Source organism: Mus pahari, chromosome 5 (genome assembly GCF_900095145.1).
Source record: "Mus pahari chromosome 5, PAHARI_EIJ_v1.1, whole genome shotgun sequence".
In the NCBI taxonomy this organism is placed as follows: domain Eukaryota; kingdom Metazoa; phylum Chordata; class Mammalia; order Rodentia; family Muridae; genus Mus; species Mus pahari.
In genome coordinates this window covers 68,753,855-68,775,865 of record NC_034594.1, presented here as the reverse complement: position 1 = coordinate 68,775,865, position 22,011 = coordinate 68,753,855, and the positions used below count along the sequence as shown (strand labels likewise).

General features: G+C 51.6%; 1 protein-coding gene across 3 annotated transcripts in view; it reads left to right on the top strand.

Annotated features, from left to right (window-relative positions):
- Window positions 1-22,011, top strand: part of Per2 (period circadian regulator 2) — a 42,808-nt gene that overhangs the window by 18,058 nt on the left and 2,739 nt on the right. For all 3 annotated transcript variants that reach the window (XM_021197958.1, XM_029538982.1, XM_029538981.1), the window contains exons 7-22: window positions 641-692; window positions 1,488-1,630; window positions 3,041-3,119; window positions 5,617-5,723; window positions 6,201-6,354; window positions 6,617-6,725; window positions 7,824-7,949; window positions 8,539-8,623; window positions 10,541-10,703; window positions 10,810-10,916; window positions 12,182-12,346; window positions 13,677-13,916; window positions 17,294-18,090; window positions 19,434-19,620; window positions 20,389-20,581; window positions 21,445-21,595. In XM_021197958.1, coding sequence (XP_021053617.1) covers window positions 641-692; window positions 1,488-1,630; window positions 3,041-3,119; window positions 5,617-5,723; window positions 6,201-6,354; window positions 6,617-6,725; window positions 7,824-7,949; window positions 8,539-8,623; window positions 10,541-10,703; window positions 10,810-10,916; window positions 12,182-12,346; window positions 13,677-13,916; window positions 17,294-18,090; window positions 19,434-19,620; window positions 20,389-20,581; window positions 21,445-21,595 — 2,858 coding nt within the window. The remainder of the gene's footprint in view (window positions 1-640; window positions 693-1,487; window positions 1,631-3,040; window positions 3,120-5,616; window positions 5,724-6,200; window positions 6,355-6,616; window positions 6,726-7,823; window positions 7,950-8,538; window positions 8,624-10,540; window positions 10,704-10,809; window positions 10,917-12,181; window positions 12,347-13,676; window positions 13,917-17,293; window positions 18,091-19,433; window positions 19,621-20,388; window positions 20,582-21,444; window positions 21,596-22,011) is intronic.

The following is a 22,011-nucleotide window of genomic DNA, read 5'->3' as shown; positions in this document are numbered from 1 at the left end:
ATTTTCTGTAACTAGTGATTTCCTGTGTTTCTTCATTTCTTTCGAATGGAAGAAATACTATATCCAAGACAAAGTTGAAGGAGTTTCTAACCTTCAAGCTGTTCTAGAGATGCCTGCTCCCTTTCCTGACTTGAGGTCCAGCCAGCTCATGTTTCCCAAGACCCTGTAAATCTTAAAGTAAGTTGGTATTTTAGAAAGTGTTGATATTTTCCAAAGCCTCGAGTCGCTTCTGTTAGAAGCGAGTGAGAATGCCCAGGGGTCTATTGGCAAGTACACACACCCCGTGTCTTCCAGAGATGAACTGCCAGTGTGTTGGTAGCGCCTCTGTCGCAGCTCGTTTTAAACAACCGTGTTTGTTAGCTCTCGCCAGTAACCCCAGCACTCTAGAGGCGGAGGCTGAAGGATAGCTGCAGGTTCCAGGCCAGCCAGAGCTGTATAGTACAACCACGTCTCAAACCTTTCCAAAGCAAGGCTGTAAACGTGTAGGGCAGTGTAATCTGGTCTACGGCACCCTTTGGGATTGTATCCAATATAAAAGCTCTATGAAGGACTCACTTGGTACTTGGGCCACCTCACGATGCACACCTCAGTTTGATTCTGTGCTCATTGACACGGGAATGACTCTGGGTTTTTCTTGTAGATTCTTTCACTCAGGAGTGCATGGAGGAGAAATCTTTTTTCTGCCGTGTCAGGTAAGTCCACCATCCAGTCTTTCAAACTCAGGAAGCAATGTAGACGGCCTACCACCTGTACTTGTGGGAGAATTGGGGTATATTGCTTGCCCCTCCCCCGACTCTGAGAGTGAGACCAGATATAGCTTTTGCAGAGTCTGTGTGAAAACCCCCTGAAGTGAATTACATGCTACTGTATGAAGGGAGGGGACGAGTCAGCCTGTTCTCCCTCAAAAGGCAGTCTGCCCCTCTGTTGCTCAGGAAGACGTTCCCTAGGGCCATGGCCCAGGCAGTGCCCGTAGCCCTTGAATGTGCCCCTGCATTTCTTGGGTTAGAGTCACAGTGTAGTGTGCAGGCTTTTGGTGAGCAGGACATCCAGGACAATGTGACACCATGGAAAGCTGGGCCCAGGATCTCTCTGAGGAAGCAACTTCCCATTCCCAATTGCTTTGCCTTGGCCTACCTGCAAAGTGCTCAAGAGAAAGGCAGGAAGGCCTCCTACTGCCCATTGTATGGACTCTGACCATTGACCATTCAATGCGGGTATAACGGAGAACGCCTAAGGGTGAGCTCTAGCCAGCTTCTCCGGTGGGCACAGATGTGAGCTGCCTTCCGCATGGCCTGGGTTCCCACGAGAGGTTTTGCTGCGCCAGTCTGGCTGAGCACCCTTGGCCTCTGGTACAACAAGTGGGGGAGTCCCTCAGCCCTCACAGACAGACAAACAGCGAGGGGCAGGGCTCGCTAGCAGGCCAAGGCTTCTCTTCGTCATGGCTCAGAACCTTGACCCTCACTCTCTCCACACTCCTCTCTCCACAGTGTTGGGAAACACCACGAGAATGAGATTCGCTACCAGCCCTTCCGCATGACACCCTACCTGGTCAAGGTGCAAGAGCAGCAGGGTGCTGAGAGCCAGCTCTGCTGCCTGCTGCTGGCAGAGAGGGTACACTCAGGCTATGAAGGTATAGCCATGCCTGACCAGGGAGCACCCACGTTAGCTCATCCTGCTTGCCTGGGATTGACACATGATGTCTAAAGTGTCCCTGGCTGCTCATTCGCCTTGGCCTCTCCCCAACCCTGTCAGTCTCCTTCTCTGAATTCAGCACGGTTCTCTTTGCTATGTGGCCCTCCGGTAGCAGCCGAGGCAGCTATGCTCGTTTGTTTCTCCCTCCCCACAAAGTGGCACCAGCTCTGAGGCCCCGTATCCCTCTTATCTTCATCCCTCACCCTTGCCTCTGCCTCATGGCATCTCAGTACCCCCAGAACCCCCACTCCCTCCCTCAGCCTCCAGGGCTGGGCTATCCTTGTCCCTACTTTGGGCCACCCTGCCTTCCTCCCAGTTTGTGGTTTCTGTTGAGCACGAGTCTTCACCGTGCCCCTCCTCCCTCCACCTGGCTTTCTCTGCAGCACAGCCAGAGGCCATCCAGTTATCCCAGTGCTGTCCCATCAGTGAGGACCTCTCAGGCCACCCTGCCTCCTGACAGGAAAGCTGTACCGTCCTGACTGCCTTCTTGGGATTTCTCTAAAAGTATTGTTTTCTTATCCTGTGGTCCTTATGTATACTCCAGTGCCTGGCTAGAAGCTGTCTGTTTTCTGTGTGTCAACTCAGGACACACAGGACTGATGAGCTCCTGACATCAGCCTCACCCTCACCCCAGCCCAGGGACATTTATCCCTGGAATTTGATTCGCCACGAGTTTTTTGTTTTGGTAATTTTTTTTCAAAGCACTTCCTGAAAGTGATAGCCGTGTATTCTAACATGATTTTTCTCTCTAACGCAGCGATGCATGTCTGCATCCAGAACATTCTCTTTCTAATATTCACTAAGAGTATAAAGACGAGGGACAACTTGTCACCCCAAATCATGAATGTCCTTCAAGAACCAAAGATTTTAGAATTCGATAGTTGGGAAAAACACTGGACATACAACTTCCTGTATGGGGTGGATTGTCTTTGTGCCCCTCCTCCCCACCCTCCCCTCCCCCGTCCCCTGGAAATTGTCAAGTTCTCCTGTTCAATGGCCTTGGCAAACCATATGTCATATAACTCATCTTTACAAAAGTTATTTCTTTAGGCTATTATAGTTTTCATCTTATAAACCATGAAGGTGGTCTTCTGTCCCAGGGCCACATGTATCAGCTAGCATGGCAGCTCCCACTGGCTCCCAGAGACGTTAAAGAGGCTGTGGTGGCCGTCTGGTTGGGGCTTGCCCTGCCTTCAGCATGGTGGCTCTGTTACTCAGTCTCCCTTCTCATTTTCTCGTTGCCTGCCCATCACTTTCAGTCCTTGAATATTTCCCTAGTTGGAGAACTAACTAACCAAGTTAGTTTTAAGAACTAAGTTTCTTAGAAGTGAAAATTCTGTTCTTTCAGCTCCTAGAATTCCTCCTGAGAAGAGAATTTTCACAACGACCCACACACCAAACTGCTTGTTCCAGGATGTGGATGAAAGGTAAGTAGGGCCTACTGTTGTTTGTCTGGGAATCAGTACTGTGTCCTCCATGTCACCAGGTCCTAGGACAGACACTCAGAGTTTCCTCATTGTCCTGGTAACAAAAATGGTAATAATGAACCTTTCTTGCTTTTGACATCATTGCTGAAGACAAAATTGTGTGTCATTTTCCCTACATGGCAATGGACAAGGATGTGTGACTGTGCTGTTCTGTGACACAGTGATGCTTCAGTCAGACCACATCCACTGTTGTGATCCCATGATCTAGTGAAGGCTGCCATATGCCACGCTCCAGTAGGACAGTAGCCACAGCTGTGCACAGTATAGCACTGTTGTTTCTGCACTTGATCTTAGCTAAAAGGCCGAGAAGCAATGCACTGTTGTTTCTGGCTTATGATTTACAACTTGTCATTTAGCAAGTCCCCTTTATTTCACAAGGCAGGATGTCATGGTACCCAGCAGCAGCCTCACAATTCTGTGTGCCCTGGGTTTCTATATTACACCAGCAGTCAGGCCCGGTGACTGATCTGTGTTGTGGGAGTTCGGCTTTGCTTGCCCAACACTGCTAGTACAACAGAATTGCCTAAGGATGCATTTTTTTTTCAGGCTGTGTCTCACTCTTACAGAACATGTGACTATACAGGCAGTAAAACAATTTGAAATTACACTCACAGGTGCATTTGCGGGAGCACGCACTTGTGATCTTGGTGTGATGAGGTTGGGACAGGAACGTCGAGGAGTTCAAGATCCTACTTCAAAAAGAACAAAAGCCAGAAAACAAACACCACAGTTCCTAAGAAATGAAACTGCAAATGGAGCTCTCTGGAAAGCTGGGGACTATTTAGTTGAGCCCTGTTTAAACTCCATCTAATGGGTGATAGTATCATCAGGGACGAGGTGCCAAGGGCTGATGTCAGGATGAGATGCCATTGGCAGGACCTCAGCAGGAGTCTGTCTTCTGGGGTTCCCCCCCACACCTTTTCTCAGAGTGCTCCTCAGGCTTGTCTCACTGGGTCTGCCATGGAGGGTACTGTAAGAGGTCCTGACTAGATTCAAAAGTGCTTGCTTCTCAACAGATTGTGGTCCACTGTGTGCCTTCCCCCGGCTCCCTGACAGATGAGGAGTGGGAAATCAAATGGCTATTAGGAGTGGTTTGAAGAAACGTGTCTCAAGAAAATACCACAGGAAGTGGACAGAGAAACAGACCAAGCCACCCCCTAGATCCTGGAGAATCGGGTTCTCCTCCTCTGTCTACCTGGCCAGGGACACGAGGTCTCCTCTTCTGAGTCATGGTGCACTGCCTCCAGGAAGGTTCCACTCTATTGGCAGCCAGAGACCTGCCACTGCTGGCCTAGGTCCCTTGGGTGTGCCTTGCAGGTCACCTGTGGTCCAGGGACCAGAAAGACAGTCTTAGATGCAGATCTTGGGGCTGAATGTTCAAAGCCACCTAAGAGGCTGACATTGCTAAATAGACCTAAGGACTGTGTGCAGACTGCCAGCTGTTTTGTTCCAGCTGTGAGGCAAGAGGGCAGGCCAGGGCCTGTGCGAGGCAGTCTGCCGAGTTCTCCACAGCGAGTGGAACCTAAAGGGCCCCTTCATGGAAGCCTGAGGTCAGGATCAAGCATAGAGCCCTTCCTCCTCAGCTTCGTTCCTCTTTTCCTCTCTCTCTCCCTTTCTTTCTTTTCCCACTTCCCAAGTTCTTCTTCCTTTTTCCCCATTCTTCCTCCCCTCCCCCATTCCCTCCAGCCAGGCTTGTGTTGGGAGGGTGCCAGGAACATTCTGTACACTCTGCCCGAAGGGAAACAGGAGGCCTGAGCGTGTGCCTCAGTCACTGAGGATAAAGTCAGACTTCTAGAAAGTTCTAGTCTGAGGGTGTGTGTAGAAGGCCTTCCACCTGAGCAGAGGGGAGTTTGAGGAAACATCTGCTGGGATGCTTGGATGCCTGGGGAAGAAGCGGGAGCCAGCCAAGCTAGATGCAAACAGAGGCATCGGCAGCTGCCTCGAACCCCTAAAGACCAGCCCAGAACACCAAGAGACTTCCACTTTACAGAAGCATAGACAGGCACTGAACAGGAGGTCCAGCCCGTCATGGGGACTTCCTGGGGAGCCACAGGAAATGGCCTAATATAGGGTCTCAAAGTGACAGAAAGGAAGACATTCTTAGAAAAGACAGCTTTCAGCCAGAACTGGTTAAACAGAGACTCACATCAAACTGGTCAATATTAGAAACGGATCAAGATGAGATCAATACGTCATGATGTATTCCTTTAGGAGGCTGAACACCATGCTGTAGCTTACTTACTGCCACACCACAGGGATGCTGGAAAGCTGCCACCCTGAGATTCCCTAACGTTACTTCTGCTTTTCCATCTGAGGGACTTCGGAGCCTGTGTCTGTCTCTGAGGAGGTGCCCTGGGATGGCCCTCCCTCGGCGTCTGCCAGCTCTGCCTGACATTTGTATTCCACGTGCTGACTGCCCGTGTCCCTTGCCTCGCAGGGCAGTCCCCCTCCTGGGCTATCTACCTCAGGATCTGATCGAGACCCCTGTGCTCGTGCAGCTCCACCCCAGCGACCGGCCCTTGATGCTCGCCATCCACAAGAAGAGTAGGTCATCTTCTTTAAGCCCCAAGGCCTGTGTGCTCTGGTACTCGGAGGGGTTGGACCCACTGGGAATGCTGAACCCTGGTGGATGCCCTACATCCTGGCTGAGACCTAGTGCCACCAGCTATAGGCAGACCGGGGCGAGGAAAACTCAAAGGGTTCTTGGAGACCCATTTATAGTATTGGTGTTGGTGACTGGGGAGAGCTGCTGAGCTGTGGTGCAGGAAGGTTCCGACCATCCTTGGGTGTAGACAGCACAGGACCCCTCCAAGCCAAGCCCTTGCAGTCGTGGTTAGCACTGAGAGATTTGCATCCTGATGTAGGAGATGAAACTGCCTCCCCTGGAAACCATCCCTGGTGTGATTTGAAGCAGACACAGGAGTTGAAAGCAGAGGCTTTGAGGAGGTGACCTTGGCCAGCCTGTGTGTGTCTGCTCCCTGCCTCACATACCAGCCCTGAGACTCGCTTCTTACCCTCTAGTCCTACAGGCCGGTGGGCAGCCTTTCGATTATTCTCCCATTCGATTCCGCACCCGCAACGGGGAGTACATCACACTGGACACTAGCTGGTCCAGCTTCATCAACCCATGGAGCAGGAAGATATCTTTCATCATCGGGAGGCACAAAGTCAGGGTGTGAGTGCTCCCAGGGTTCCGCTCTGTTCTCACCTCTCACAGCAGGGGGCAAAGATGGGGAGTTATCTCCCCATGGGAGAGCTGCTGGCCATGTGGATGGGCAAGGGATGACCTGCCCAGGTGGGAGGAACTCTCTTAAGCAGAGTTATATACAGCTGGGGGTCTGTGGGATGGAAATGGAGATCCTGACCCCAGGAGGCCAGGTGGGTACCACATTCAGGCCAGGCAGGCCCTTCTGAGGAAACACATTCCAATCACGCAGAGGCCCTTTGAATGAGGATGTGTTCGCAGCCTCCCCGTGCCCAGAGGAGAAGACTCCGCACCCCAGCGTTCAGGAGCTCACAGAGCAAATCCACCGTCTGCTGATGCAGGTGAGTGCTGAGTGAGTTTCCCTAGCCTTAGAATCGTCCATGTTGCAGCCATGATGCTGAGTGAGCTGTTGAAGGGTGCCCATGCCCCACAGCCTGTCCTTCAGTCCTGATGGGATTTCCACTGGTGTAAGTCCTACTCTTTCCCAAAACACTGTCACCAACACTGGGAACTTGGTGACATCACCCTCCAGTAAAGTCAGTTCATCCACAGTAAGTCCCACTACTGAGTGGATGTCCCCTCTTGGTTATAGAGTTCAAAGTGTGACTGTAGTTGAATTGGTTTTATGTTTTTAAAACCTCGATAGACTGCAAAAGACCTTAGCTTGCAGTAATTAACTGGTTGAACATTGTCTTAGGGTTTCATTGCTGTGAACAGACACCATGACCAAGGCAACTCTTATAAAGGACAACATTTCATTGGGGCTGGCTTACAGGTTCAGAGGTTCAGTCCATTATCATCAAGGCGGGAAGCATGGCAGCATCCAGACAGACATGGTGCTGGAAAGGGAGTTGAGAGTTCTACATCTTGATTGGAAGGCAGCCGAAGGGAGGTTCTCTTCCATACTGGGTGGAGCTTGAGCATTTAGATTCCTCAAAGCTTGCCTACATAGTGACACATTTCCTCCAACAGGGCCACACCTATTCCAACAAGGCCACACCTCCTAATAGTGCCATTCCCACAGGCCAAGAATAGGCAAATCACCACAAAGGTTGCTTTTTGTCTTTTCACTTTTTTTCTTTTGGGGGCGAGGGGTAGTGTTGAGACAGGGTCTCTCTGTGTACTCTTGGCTGGCCTGGAGTTCTCTCTGTATACCCGGCTGGCCTTGAACTCACAGAGATCCACCTGCCTCTCTGCCTCTCAAGTGCTGGGATTCAAGGCATGCGCCTGCCTGTACCACCTAAACATATTCGCTTTAATGGCATCTCCTTGGTGGCTGCATGCCAGAGGATAGGACACTGTGAATGAAGGCCAGACGACTCAGAGTTCACACTGCCCTGCACTCGTCTTCTCTGTGGAACCTTGGGCAGGCTGAGACCACTGTTTGAGCTAGACTCATGGTGACTTCCTCTACACCTTTCTATGTGCCTTCCCCCCAGCCTGTCCCCCACAGCGGCTCCAGTGGCTATGGGAGCCTGGGCAGTAACGGATCCCACGAACACCTCATGAGCCAGACATCATCCAGCGACAGCAACGGTCAGGAGGAGTCTCGCCGGAGGAGATCCGTACGTCCCTCTCTGTTCCTCTCCCTGAGAAGCGCAAGTCCCGAGTTAGAGAGCATGATCAGAAACACCCAGGCAGTGGCTAAACCAGTGCTCAGTGGCCTCCTCCTCCTCCTCCTCCTCCTCCTCCTCCTCCTCCTCCTCCTCCTCCTCCTCCTCCTCCTCCTCCTCCTCCTCCTCCTCCTCCGGCTCAGTTCCCCTGGGATTTGCTTCATATTTCCAGGCGCAGCAGCCAGTCTGTAGTTAAATATATAAAGGAAAATGGCTTAGGCGGGCAAAGCAGTGGAAACAAAACCTTAGTTGGAGGGTGGTGTGGCCACCTCAGCAGTGCCTTTACTGTGTCTCCCTCGGGGATCATGGGAGTTGTCGCCAGCTCCTTCTGGCTCCGTCAGGATTTCCCAGTCTGGGTTAGAAGTAGTGAGTACACTCCGTGGTGAGCACTCGCCCTGTGTGTGCAAGGCCCTGGACTCCGCCCCCAAGTCATTCTCATTGTCACTCCACCCCTTGTTGGCTTCTCTGCCCTCACTGTGGGGGGCCGACAGAAGAAGGTCTCTTAGAATGAATAACGTGTTCCTTATTGTTTTTCTTCAAGGGAATTTTTAAAACCAGTGGCAAGATTCAAACCAAAAGTCACGTCTCTCATGAGTCTGGAGGACAGAAGGAAGTGTCTGTTGCAGGTAAAAAAGATGTCCTCTGGCTCCTCCTGGAGCCCTGGCTCTAGGAAGCTCTCACTTTTCCTTATGAAATCTACATTTATTCTGCTTTTTAAAAAGAAAACAAGCCAGGGCTGGAGAGATGGCTCAGTGGTTGGGAGCACTGACTGCTCTTCCAGAGGACCTAGGTTCAGTTCTGGGTTCTGAACCCACATAGCAGCTCATAACTGTCTGTCATACCAGTTTCAAGGAATCTGAAACCCTCACACAGACATATACAGAGGCAAAATACCAATGCACATAAAATGAGAGAGAGAGAGAGAGAGAGAGAGAGAGAGAGCAACAACAAGCCTGGTGGTGGTGGCTACACCTTACACCTTTGATCCCAGCACTTGGAAGGCAAAGGCAGGCAGATCTCTGAGTTCGAGGCCAGCCTGTTCTACAGAATGAATTCCAGGACAGCCAGGGCTGCACAGAGAAACCATGCTTCAAAACAAAACAACAAAAAGAAAACAAAAGACACCCCACTTTCCTCTGCTTTTGTCTCAGGACAGCAGGGCGGGGTGCTGTCTTTTCTGGCTTATTGCTCTGTGTAAGGACTGGGAAGGTCCCCTCCCCCCAGTCCCTGAGTGTGCTTAACCTCATCCTTGCTCTGCAAAGCAACAAGGGCTGCCCCTCTGTGTCCAGCCAACAAGTACAGATCCTACTGTCCAGAAGGCAGAAGGCCCTGGTTACCTTGTGGCCCACTAGAGCATGCAATCCGTGTTTCCCTAGGACCTGCCTACTGAGTGCAGTGGGAGCTGTGGTCATGGGGGTTGGGGAGGGTGTGGCTTCTCTCACTCCCCAGAGTAGTGGACTAACCATGTGCTCACACTTCATGCATGTACAAACTAGCACCTGCAGGTACACACACACACACACGCACACGCACACGCGCACACACACACACACACACACACACACACATTTGCCTTGGCAGAGTGTTCAGGTACCTGCAGTTCTCAAAAACACCCACAGTAGACAGTAAGGTGCTGGCTGTTGGGCATACACCAGTGAATAAAGTATCACTTGTTGCTCAAGATCCCTCAGGAGAGCGAGCATGTGGCTCTCATGGGGAGCACAAGCAGCATCCACAGCCTAGGCCTGGGCACCCATTGCTGTATGGTGCTCTGAGTCTTGATATATTTCTGCCTTAGATACTAAGGCAGAAATTTAAGGCAAGCCCGGGTTCCACAGTTTAAAGTCAGCCTGCCTCCTGGGTAACTTAGTGAGACCATATCTCAATCAATCAATCAATCAATCAGTCAGTCAGTCAAGAAAAGAAGAAAGAAAAAAAAAAAAAAAAAAAAGCCAGGTATGATGGTCCCAGCACTTGGGCGGCAGAAGTCAGCAGATCTTTGTGAGTTCAAGGCCAGCCTGGTCTACATAACAAGTTCCAAGCCAGCCAGGGCTACATAGTGCGGCTTTGTTTCTAAACAAACAAACAAACAAGCAAACATCTAATGATTAGTTAGGTAGTTCATGGTAGAGTACCTGAGCCCCACATACAAGGCCCTGTATTCAGTCTAGCCTGCCCTGCCCAGGAGGATCTGGGGTCTAACTGGCCACATGTTCAATATTATAAGGCCCATCCTTTTCCACCCTGAGCTCTGAGTCCTGAGAATGGTACTAACGTGCAGTTAAGCCCAGACAGAAGCAGGCCTTGCCTTGCCTGGGTAGTAAGTTACTCTAAGCTCCCACTCCAAAGCTCCACAACTGTCCCACCAGCAGGGATTCTGGATGCAGACTGTCACTGGGGTCTCATATCTGTACATTATGAATCCTTACTTCTGTCTTTGAGTGGAATAAAATGCTTGATAAATATGCAAAAGTATCTTTTGACAGATAAAAGGTAGTAAATGAAAAAATTGTGTGTGTGTGTGTGTGTGTTTTTTCTTTCAGAAATGCAAAGCAGCCCCCCAGCTCAGGTGAAAGCTGTCACCACCATAGAAAGGGACAGCTCAGGGGCCAGCCTACCCAAGGCCAACTTCCCAGAGGAACTAACCTATAAGAACCAGCCTCCTTGCTCCTACCAGCAGATCAGCTGCCTGGACAGTGTCATCAGGTACACAGGACACTTCTGATCTGTCCTGCCATTGGTGTCCTCGTCCCTCACACCCTCCCCCACACACACCCTCCCACCCTCATGACGCCTTCCAACCCTCATGCAGGTACCTGGAGAGCTGCAGTGAGGCAGCCACCCTGAAAAGGAAGTGCGAGTTCCCAGCCAATATCCCATCCCGGAAGGCCACAGTCAGCCCGGGGCTGCACTCTGGAGGTATTCTTCCCATTCAGAGCTGTCTAACCTGTGACCCCTTCAATCTCCCAGGGTGGGGTCAGAAGCCATCTGGTAAACCCTCGGGTGTCCCTTCTTCCCCCTAAATTAATTTTTCATAACTTTGTAGATACACCAGCAATGCTTTTAAATGGCCAAAGTAGCTAGAAAGTTGATAAATACCCTTCTTGCAGGTCAAGGTGATATCTAGCCACCTCAGCTTTGAGAACAGGGACCTGGGAAGCCTGCCTGGTGACCAGGGGACAGCCGTGAGCTCCACTCCCTCCTGTGACTATGCTAACCTCAGTGGTCCTGGAGCAAACGCCTCCTAGTCTATCTAGAGGAGCCCTTGCCTGTGAACACTAGCATGCTCTGTGGCCATTTGAAAGCTCAGCCCAGCGTCTCAGCACTTGGCTGGCGGAGGCCAGCCTGGGCTACATATTGAGACTTTCTCTCAAAAAATTACAAAAGGAAAAAGAAACAAGGCTGGCAAGATGGCTCAGCGTGTGAAGGTGGCTGCTGTGCCAGTTCGACAGCCTGAGTTTGATCCCCAGATCCGACCTGGACCCACAGAGCTCTCTTCTGGCACACGAGTCCATACACACAATAATAATAATAATAATAATAATAATAATAATAATAATAGTAAAATTTTAAAGTAGAAGTAGAGTGTCGCATTTATTAAACGAAGCACAAGAGAGTGAATGGCTGTGCATGGAGCAGGGTGAACAGCCCAGATCACCCCTGCCAGAGGGCCCTGGTATGACTCACAGCCATCTAGAGCAGTGGTTCTCAACCTTCCCAATGCTATGGCCCTTAATACAGCTCCTCAGATTGTGGTGACCCCCCCAACCATAAAGTTATTTTTGTTGCTACTTCATAACTGTAATTTTGCTACTGTTGTGGATCATAATGTAAATATCTGTGTTTTCTTATGATCTGAGGAGACCCCTGTGAAAGGCTCATTCGACAACACCCCCAGAGGGGTTGCAACCCACAGGTTGAGAACCACCGGTCGAAATGTTTTTTGTTTCCCCCTACACACCCCCCCCCCCACACACACACAGAAGTCCTGGACTCTGAGAGTGAAGTTCAAGTTGCTCCGGTCATTTTCTCTTCACCATTTTCCTAAGGACAGGATCAAGCGTCCCTGGGGCAGGGGTGGGGCCAGCATGGCCCCATGGGTCCCTTGTGTCTCTGGCTCCTTAACTGGACAGTGATATTTCATCCTGCATATATGTGTTTGCTTCTGCCTTTCTCTCATCAAGAGGCGGCGCGGCCTTCCAAGGTGACCAGCCACACAGAAGTCAGTGCTCATCTGAGCTCCCTGACACTGCCAGGCAAGGCTGAGAGTGTGGTGTCCCTCACCAGCCAGTGCAGCTACAGTAGCACCATCGTGCACGTGGGCGACAAAAAGCCACAGCCCGAGCTAGGTATGTACGCCAGAGATCCCTGGGGAGCTTCAACAGCAGCCTGAGTTTCATGAGGAAACTCTGGAGGCTGGGGAGATGGTCTGGTGGGTAAGAGCACTTTCTGTTTAAGGATGAGAACCCAGGTTCACATCCCCAGCACCCACATAAAAAGTAGCCCCAGGTTCATTGAGCAGCCTTGTCTCTCAAAGAAGTAGAATGGGAAGTAACAGAACGGAACAGCTGGCATCTTCCTCCGGCTCGCATGCACAGACTCACAAACACACACACACAAATCTGACTGAAAAGTGATACTGCCAACTTCCACTTTGAACTTTTATGCGTATTCAAACTTATCAGAAAAGTCCCAGTAAAGGCTATTTGGGTACTGAGAATTCAGAGGTGGGATATGGCCAGTTAGGTAGGGCCCAAGTACTAGTCTCTGCTGTGCTCTGGCGCCACCTGGTGGCAGTTGTCTTCCTGAGTGTCTGTTCCATAAGGTGCAGGCCCCATTTCTACATAGGGGAAAGAACCAGAGCACATAGTAAGAAGAGTGACTGTGACTGAGTGTTCTTCATGAGGCCTTGATGCTGGGGAGATGAGTCAGTTGCTGATGTGCCTGCTGAGCAAGCATGAGGACCAGTGTTCCATCCCTGGGACCCACATAAAACCCAGGAACAGTGGACTCCTATGAAATTCTAGCACTAGGTAGGCAGAGATGGGGGTTTCTGGGGCTCACTGCCAGTCAGTTTAACTGAGTTGGTAAGTTCCGGGTTCCATGAGAGACCATATCTCAAAAAATAAGGTGGAGAACAAGGGAGGAGGACACCCAGTGTGGACCTCTGTCCCCTTCACCTGCATGTGCACATATGCATACACGTACTTGAGTGCATGCATGCTCACGTGCATATGCACACACGCACGCAAGCACACACGCAAGCACAGAGAATTATAAGCTTGTTTGTTACCAGAAAGAAAGAAATGATGAGAAGCAATGTAAGAGTCGACCCCCAAGGGCTTGACCAGCATGCCCTGACCTTTCTGCTCCGTAGACCACATATCACAGTGGCCACCATGCATGGCCCTGAGATCCGGAAGATGTAGTAGCACTTTGGCCCTGTCCCTTATATATCAAAGCTGAAAGCAGCTTTGGAATGTCTTCAGGCCTCGAGTAGAAGTGGATCTTCAGGTCTCTGCCTGCTGCTTGCTGCCTGGGACTCCTTTGGAAATCTGAAGCAGGCATGGGGAATGTTGCCCCCAGTTGTGGGCATCATGAGTCAACAGGGTGTGAGTTGTCTGTACAGTAGGCTGCACTGACGAGCACACGCTGATCAGAGCCTGCTTCTTGCTGCAGAGACAGTAGAAGATGTGGCCAGTGGGCCCGAGTCCCTGGATGGTGCAGCCGGCGGCCTCAGCCAAGAAAAGGGGCCTCTTCAGAAGCTGGGCCTCACCAAGGAAGTTCTGGCTGCACATACGCAGAGAGAGGAGCAGGGCTTCCTGCAGAGGTTCAGGGAAGTGAGCAGGCTCAGTGCCCTGCAGGCTCACTGCCAGAACTATCTCCAGGAGCGGTCCCGAGCCCAGGCGAGTGATCGAGGTAAGCGCTGATATGAATTGAGCATGCATTTTTTTAAACACTTTGTTCTCTTTTTAAGACAGGGTGATGCTAGCCTGGCACTCACAATAATCCTCCTGCCTCAGCCTCCCTAGTGCTAGGACGGCAGGTGGGGGCAGTCGGGCCTGCCTCAACACTGTGCTTGGGAGACCTGTATCCGGTGCTAATGTACTGAGCAGTGCCCGGGTCAGAGGTGTTTGTGTGGAGTAGCCACTGTCATGTTGCTGGCCATGCAGTATGGGAACTCTTTCGAGGACACAGCCTCATGTTCCCAAGGGAACAGTACCATAAATAGTTGCAGAGTGCTAGGCTAGCTTCAGCAGATTTTTGAGGCTACCCCCACCGCCAGTTAAGACCCTGGAGTAAGTTCAACCTGCAAAGAATGAGCATTGTGCCATGAAACCTTTAGCAAGCAGTGTTGGGAATGGAGGGATGGCTTTCCCCTTCCTGTGAACTCACCCTCCTGACCTGGGGCTGCCCTGTGCATCCAAACCTCAGCCAAACCCATTAGCATGAAACTTCTCTTTAGGCCCATACTCCCTGGGTGGATTGAGGGCTTTCTGTTACAGGGGCCTGGTTCTTGAGTCTGGCCATCTGTCCACACACTCGCAGTGGGATCTGGCTCAGTCCACACACTCTCCTGGCTCCTAAACCAAACCTCCACTTGTATCCCAGAGGCAAGGGGCTGCACTGGCCAGAGAGAGCAGCTCTTCTCCTGGCTCTGGAGCTCTGGTCCAGGGTCCCAGCTAGCAGGCCCAGGAGACACCACCAGGACAAGCCCCACAAACGCTGGAAGGACCTGAGGAAGCCATGACTTCTTTTCTTCTGTCTTTCTTACTTTTTTTTTTTCTTCTTCTTTTTTGGTTTTTTGAGACAGGGTTTCTCTGTATAGCCCTGGCTGTCCTGGAACTCACTTGGTAGACCAGGCTGGCCTCGAACTCAGAAATCCGCCTGCCTCTGCCTCCCAAGTGCTGGGATTAAAGGCCTGCGCCACGTCTTTCTTACTTTTGAAGGCAGGGATTGAACCGTCTTCAGTGAGCATGTTGTTCTGTCTGTCTTCAGCAAGCATGCTGTTCTGTCTGTCTGTCTGCAGCAAGCATGCTGTTCTGCTTCTAAGCAATGTCCCCAGCCAGGGCTGCTTTTCCCAGGTTTCCTTCCCACTGTCTTTCCAGCCCCCTCCCCACAAAGTCTGTCACACGCAGGAACCTCAGTGGAAATGGATGGATGCCCATCCATCCCGAGCAGACCCAAGTGTACATAGTTCCATTTCCCACACACCCCAGACCCAGCGATGTGTACATTACATGGATCACCCCCCCCCCCCGCAAGTCCTGACAACAGTCTATACTTAGCACTTCAACTGCTCTTCTTCCTTCTGAGGGGAAACATTTCCAGGAGGAAAACCAGCAAATAGATACTGAATGTAGAGCAGGGCAGTGTGCCTGGACTGGGCTGTTTGTCTCAACCTGTAAGAAAGGTATGAGGCCTTGACACAAGCTCACAGATGCCTCCTGCATACCTCTTGCTGAAATGGAAAGAAGACAGGCTCCTGGGCTGCTCCACAGGAAGGCAGTGGGAATACACAAGGGAATGTCTTCCTGGGCTATTGGGACTATTGGTCAGCTTCCCAGCATTGTGACAAATACCTAAGAGGACCAACTTATAGGGAGACCACCTTTATTTGGGCTCACAATTCCGGGGGCTTCTGGCCACAGCTGCTCAGCTTTGTCGGGGTAGAGCAGCACACCATGGCAAGAGATGGTGACTGAAGAGCCGCTCACCCCAGAGGCCAAGAAGTGAGTCCAGTATCTCAGGGCCTCAGCAGCCTGGCTTCCTCACAGCTGGGCCCCACCTTCTAAAGGTTCCACCTTGTCCCCCAGGGGCAGCAACTGAGCCCTGAACATGGACTTTCAGGAGTACTCTAGGTCCTGGCAGCCACCCCCGGCTCTCTTGTGGCAGGTGGAACCTGTAGCCTCCCTTTAGGGAACAGTAGTGGTAGGTTAAGCGAAGCCAGCCATTCTGCCATTTGGGGTCTGCACACCAATATGTATTTTTTTCTAAATAGCAGGTAATAGCAGAAAAGGGCAGGGTTTTGTATTTTCTGTTTTATTTTGGATAAAGAATATTTTTAATTAGTAATTTCTGAGAATTCCATAAAACATATGTTTATACACACACACACACACACACACACACACACACACACACACACCATCCTCTCACTGAGTCTAATTTGTGTTGCTCATGGACTTCCAGGTTTGGGACCCTGTATGTGAGCGTAGTTGGCCTACTGTGGCCAGTGCCTTTAAAGAAAACATGCTCTGCCTCAGCCTCACTCCAAAACAATCAACTCTCCATAGCTCCTCAGTTAGGGGTGGGGTCCCATAAGCCCCTTCTGCCTCCGTGATAAAACGTTCACTGGCTCGATCTTGTACAGGCAGCCACAGCTGCTGTCAGAGTGGTCCTGGCAGACCCAGAAGATTTATGTGGGTCCGGTCTTGCCCAACCTCTGGCTCTTTAAGTCTGCCTAGCCCCTCTTTGATGTTGTACCCTGAGCCTTGGGATGAGGCTTGATGTAGACGCCCCGTTTGTGGCTGAGTATTCCACTGACACTTGGCTGTGAGTTTCTGTGTTAATGGCCACGCAGCGGACAACTTGTGACGAGCTGCACTAATCTGTGGGTGCAGAGATCTGAATCTAGAGGGCGGCTCGCTACTGTGTGTAGTTAGCAAAATAACGGTGATAGATTAACTTCTGGGGCCTGTCATCTCCCCACCATGGATTCCTGGTCAGATCTGCAGGATCAGGCATGCCTTTCCTCTTGTGGAAGGGTCATCAGAAAGTGGTGTGTTCCCTCCCCCTCCCCCCCGCCCCATAACATTGGTGCCACTCTTGCTCTGGGCTGTCTTGTTACACTGCTTGTTATTGGAGTTCAGAGTTCACAGCTAGATTAGACAGTTGGTGACTTTCCCCCCCTCAACAGCCCTCAAAGCACCATTTAGCATTTCGAGAGCTAGGCAGTGAGGAGGAAGTTTCCTGGTCCATGTCAACTTGATCTCTCCATGGACATCGAACATACAGGAGAGAGGACGTGGAACTTCCGGAAGAAATGTAGGACTCTGGCCTTGTAATTAAAGATGCACCTTCAAGTTGAAAAAATTTGGTTTTCTAAAAAGCCTACCCCTTTCCTTCAGTTCCTCCCACTAGCCCTGGATTGAGGAAAACTGAGCCTTGTATCCAGGGCTGTGGAATTGAGCCACCAGGTGCCTGGCATTCCACATCCCCTGGAAGCTGACACAATAGAGCTCGTAGCCACTTTGCAATTTTAAATGTGTTTCTCCACATTTCGGCTGCCCCAGGACTAAGAAATACTTCTGGAATAGAGTCATCTTGGAAAAAAACTGGAAAGAACAGGAAACTGAAGTCCAAGCGCGTCAAGACTCGGGACTCTTCTGAGAGCACAGGGTCTGGAGGACCGGTGTCCCACCGACCTCCCCTCCTGGGCCTGAATGCCACAGCCTGGTCACCCTCCGACACATCCCAGTCCAGCTGCCCCTCCGCACCCTTCCCTGCCGCAGTGCCAGCTTACCCCCTACCTGTGTTCCAGGCACCCGGAATAGTATCCACACCGGGGACAGTGGTGGCGCCACCTGCAGCCGCCCACACCGGCTTCACCATGCCTGTTGTGCCTATGGGCACCCAGCCTGAATTCGCAGTGCAGCCCCTGCCGTTCGCTGCCCCCTTGGCTCCTGTCATGGCCTTCATGCTGCCCAGCTACTCGTTCCCACCAGCAACCCCAAACCTGCCTCAGGCCTTCCTCCCCAGCCAGCCTCACTTTCCAGCCCACCCCACGCTTGCCTCTGAAATAACTCCAGCCTCCCAGGCTGAGTTCCCTAGTCGGACCTCGTCGCTCAGACAGCCGTGCGCTTGCCCGGTCACCCCTCCGGCCGGCACAGTGGCCCTGGGCAGGGCCTCCCCACCGCTCTTCCAGTCCCGAGGCAGCAGTCCCCTGCAGCTTAACCTGCTTCAGCTAGAGGAGGCGCCTGAAGGCAGCACTGGGGCCGCAGGGACCCTGGGGACCACAGGGACAGCAGCTTCTGGTCTGGACTGCACATCTGGCACATCTCGGGATCGGCAGCCAAAGGCACCTCCAACAGTAAGGTTTCTCTGCTGTGCCTCTTTCCTATCAGGCCGTACACATGGTGGCCAGCACACACCCACGTGTCAGAGGGGCTGCTGGATAGAGGGCTTCCTGCCAGCCTCCAGGCCTGTGTTCAGTGCCTTTTCTGGAGTGTGCACTTAATGGCTATGAGGCCCTACCATGGGACAGCATGCAGGAATAATGTGTGCCTTTGAGAGCACTTAGGAGCCTCACATTTCTTTTCCTTTTTTTCCTGGCTTTGTTTTTGTTTTGTTTTGTTTTGTTGTCCTTTTAGTTTTTCAAGACAGGGTTTCTCTGTGGAACTTGGCTGTCTTGGAACTCAGTCTGTAGACCAGGCTGGCCTTGAACTCACAGAGATCTGCCTGTGTCTGACTCCCAAATGCTGGTATTAAAGGCATGCACCACCACTGCGCAGATAGACCTCACATTTCTAATGAGTCTTAAAATTGTTTTTCTTTTTTTCTTTCCTTTTCTTTTCTTTTTTTAAATTTGAGACAGAGTCTAACTCTATCCCTGGTTGTCCTGGAATTTGCTATGTAGACCAGGTTGGCCCTAAAATTCACAGAGATCTGTCTGCTTCAGCTCTGAGTGCAGGGATTAAAAGCATGCCCTTGTGTGGCTAGTCTACAAAGACGAATGGAACCCAGCCCGGGGAAAAGGGCCAGACTCCAGCCTGCAGTGCAGGATCCTGCCCAGTGAAATCCAGGTCCCGGAGCTCACAGGGATGAGCGAGGACCTCCGCTTTCGGCTCAGGAGCCAGTGTGCCTGAGAGCCTTAAGGATGGTGCCAAGGGCTTTTCTCCAGTAATGGTTTCCAGAAGGACTATCTATATAGTAGCAGCAGCCCAAGTCAACCCCGTGCACTGTGTGGCGTGAGCGTCCAGGGCTGAGCGCTGCCTTCGCAAGTTGTCGGCGCTGCTGTTCAGAACATGGGGACAGAAGAGTGGGCAGTGGTTCTCCCAGAGCCTCTCTGCCCTCTAAGACATTAAGCCAAGCAGCCCCACTGGGGCTCAGAGCCTCAGTCATGGGTGGCTTGCTGCCCGGGAGGCAGAGGAGCATCATGGCTCTTTATCCACTGGAGTCCAAGCTATCTGCTGTGACCGTCCCAAAGTCACATTTTATTGGGTGGTATTCATAGGGTACCAGCTACTCTCTCCCCATAACCACAAAATCTGTCTGCCTGACAGGTAAAGGAAAGGCGTGTGCTCTGTAACTGATCTTTGCACAAAAGCCACCCTCACTCGGCGCGCCCTTGGTCCCGCCTCCCCTTATTGTATTTTGTGTGCTGGGCTGTCACTGTAAGCCCTATGGTCAGTGGTGTCTCTCCTTTCCCTGAAGTGCAACGAGCCCTCAGACACCCAGAATAGCGATGCCATCTCCACGTCAAGTGACCTGATCAACCTCCTCCTGGGCGAGGACCTCTGCTCAGCCACCGGCTCAGCCCTGTCTAGAAGCGGGGCGTCCGCCACCTCAGACTCTCTGGGCTCCAGCTCGCTGGGCTGCGACACATCCCAAAGTGGGGCAGGTATGTTTGTGCTGAGGGCACAGGTGTATGGTAGCCAGTCTAGAAGATGCTCACGGAACATTCTGTCCCTTGTCCTTTCACCTGGACGCAGCTCATCCTGCCCGAATCAGCAACACAGCAGGCTCTAGTCATCATAATCGGGGGTCCCAGCTGGTAGCGTCCAATTTCTGTGTCACTGAGGATGTTACATTCATGCCAGCCCTTGCTGGGTCAGTCTGTGGGTTCCCTGGGCATTGGGCACATGTGCAGACTCAACTAACCATCAATTGTCTACTGGAAGGACTCACCCACTTGTGTCCTAGAGCCTCCAGGGGCAAGGCCACCCTCAAAATCCTGATGCCTTTTCTGCCCTAAAGTGAGCTTTCTTTAACCTGCTCCCAGGCCTCTCTGCCCAAGGGCAGCAGCTGGGCACAAGTCAGGCCAGCAACTCCCTCTTAGGACTCTTCTCTGGGTTTCTAAAGGTGGATTTGTTTCCAGAGTCAACAGACAGTGAAAACTTGGGACAAAGGTCAGTGCTCCAAGAAAGGCACTGCCTGGGCTCAGGTTCGCCCCGGGCGAGAGTCACCTCTTCTGTGCTAGCAGGTATCCTGCGATCGGATCATTGAGATCATTAAGATTGGAGAGCAAAGGGGAAGGGGGTCCAGATCAGGCTGTTTCTACCCGAGGAACCCCACTCTCCAGAGCCGCCATGGCTACACATAAGCACATTGTGCAAGAGTCACTCTCTAATGTCAAGGTTATAACAATCGGCATTTCATGTATTTGAAGGCAGTAGTGACACGAGTCACACCAGCAAATACTTTGGAAGCATTGACTCTTCGGAGAATAATCACAAAGCAAAAATGATCACAGACACGGAGGAAAGTGAACAGTTCATTAAGTACGTCTTGCAGGACCCCATCTGGCTGCTGATGGCCAACACAGACGACAGCATCATGATGACATACCAGCTGCCTTCCCGGTAACTGTTACACTTCCTGGGAAGCCTGGAGGGCTGGGTAGGCGTTTCCAACACCAAGGTCATCCATGCAGGCAGGATCCCATGGAACATTGGCTAGACCTGGCAGAGGCAATGGAGAGGGACAAGGCTTCTCCTTCGTAACCCCAGGGGGCCTGCAGCAGCCTGCCTACTGCCCGAGGCAGTTAGAACCCAGGAGACCAACCTCTTGCCAGCAGCACGCTCCTCTTTTGCCATACATTGGTGCAGTGTTGCCCCTTGAGCTGTGGTACATCACCTACCTTAGGGGTAAATGGGATGTGTGTCTGTCTGAGTTAAAAAAAAAAAAAAATCAAAGGTCTAGGTGGGTGATCGGCCCATGTCTGTGGTAACCCTGGGCCTGCCAGAGTTATTCAGAGCCCATCTGAGTGCAGGTCAGGCTTCCCTGTGACACCAGTGAGGTCACTGCCTTTGCAGAACAGCCCCAGGCAGGGGCTAAGAGAAAGGAAGGGAGCCCTGAGGTTCCTGGATCAGCAGATCCCCGGTCAGTGATGTGGGAGGAAAGGCTGGATAGTCTGGTGGGTGACAGCTGTGCTCCAGGCACAGGAAGGAGACACCGTGGTCCCAGAGTCTAGATGGTTGAGTCTCCTAGGCTGACCTCACAGTGAGAGCCAGCCCAGGTCTCCAGACAGCACCTGAAGATGCCCGGCTCCCCTACCTAGTTTCATGAAAAACTGAAATTGTGACCTAAAGAATATTTACTGAGAGGTACAGTTACTTTATCTCAAGGATAATCTACTATTACATTGTTGTTATTGAAAAACAAATCAATGAGTGAATTATCCCTTCAGCCTGTGACACTCACCTATACCTAACTCTTCATGAAGGGATCTCCAGACGGTGTTGAAGGAGGACCAGGAGAAGCTGAAACTGCTGCAGAGGTCCCAGCCCCGGTTCACAGAGGGCCAGAGGCGAGAGCTACAAGAGGTTCATCCGTGGGTCCACACTGGGGGCCTGCCCACAGCCATTGACGTGACGGTAAGTTTGCAGAACCTTCCTGGGCTAAGCATGGTAGCACACGCCTGCCACCCCAGCACTTGGGAGACTGAGGCAGGAGGACTGCAGGTCTGTGTCTAATCTGGCTACATAGAAGATTCTGCCACAAAAAAAAAAAAAAAAAAAAAAAAAAGAGAGAGAGAGAGAAAAGGTCCTAAGGACTCTTAGGGGTGATTCCTTCCAGAGGTTTAAGTGGCCAGCTTGAACAGCTTGCTGACATCCATGGCTTCCCTTCCCACCCTTCTGATTTCTGTTGAGCAACACAAACATTTCTCTGTCCACCTTGCTCTTCCTGCCATGGCTCCTGGGCCGTAAAATCCCAAAACCATATGTGCTCCCCAGGCCTCTGCTCCCATCTGCTGTCTCGCAGGCAGTGGGGGCCCCACTGCAGTCCAGTG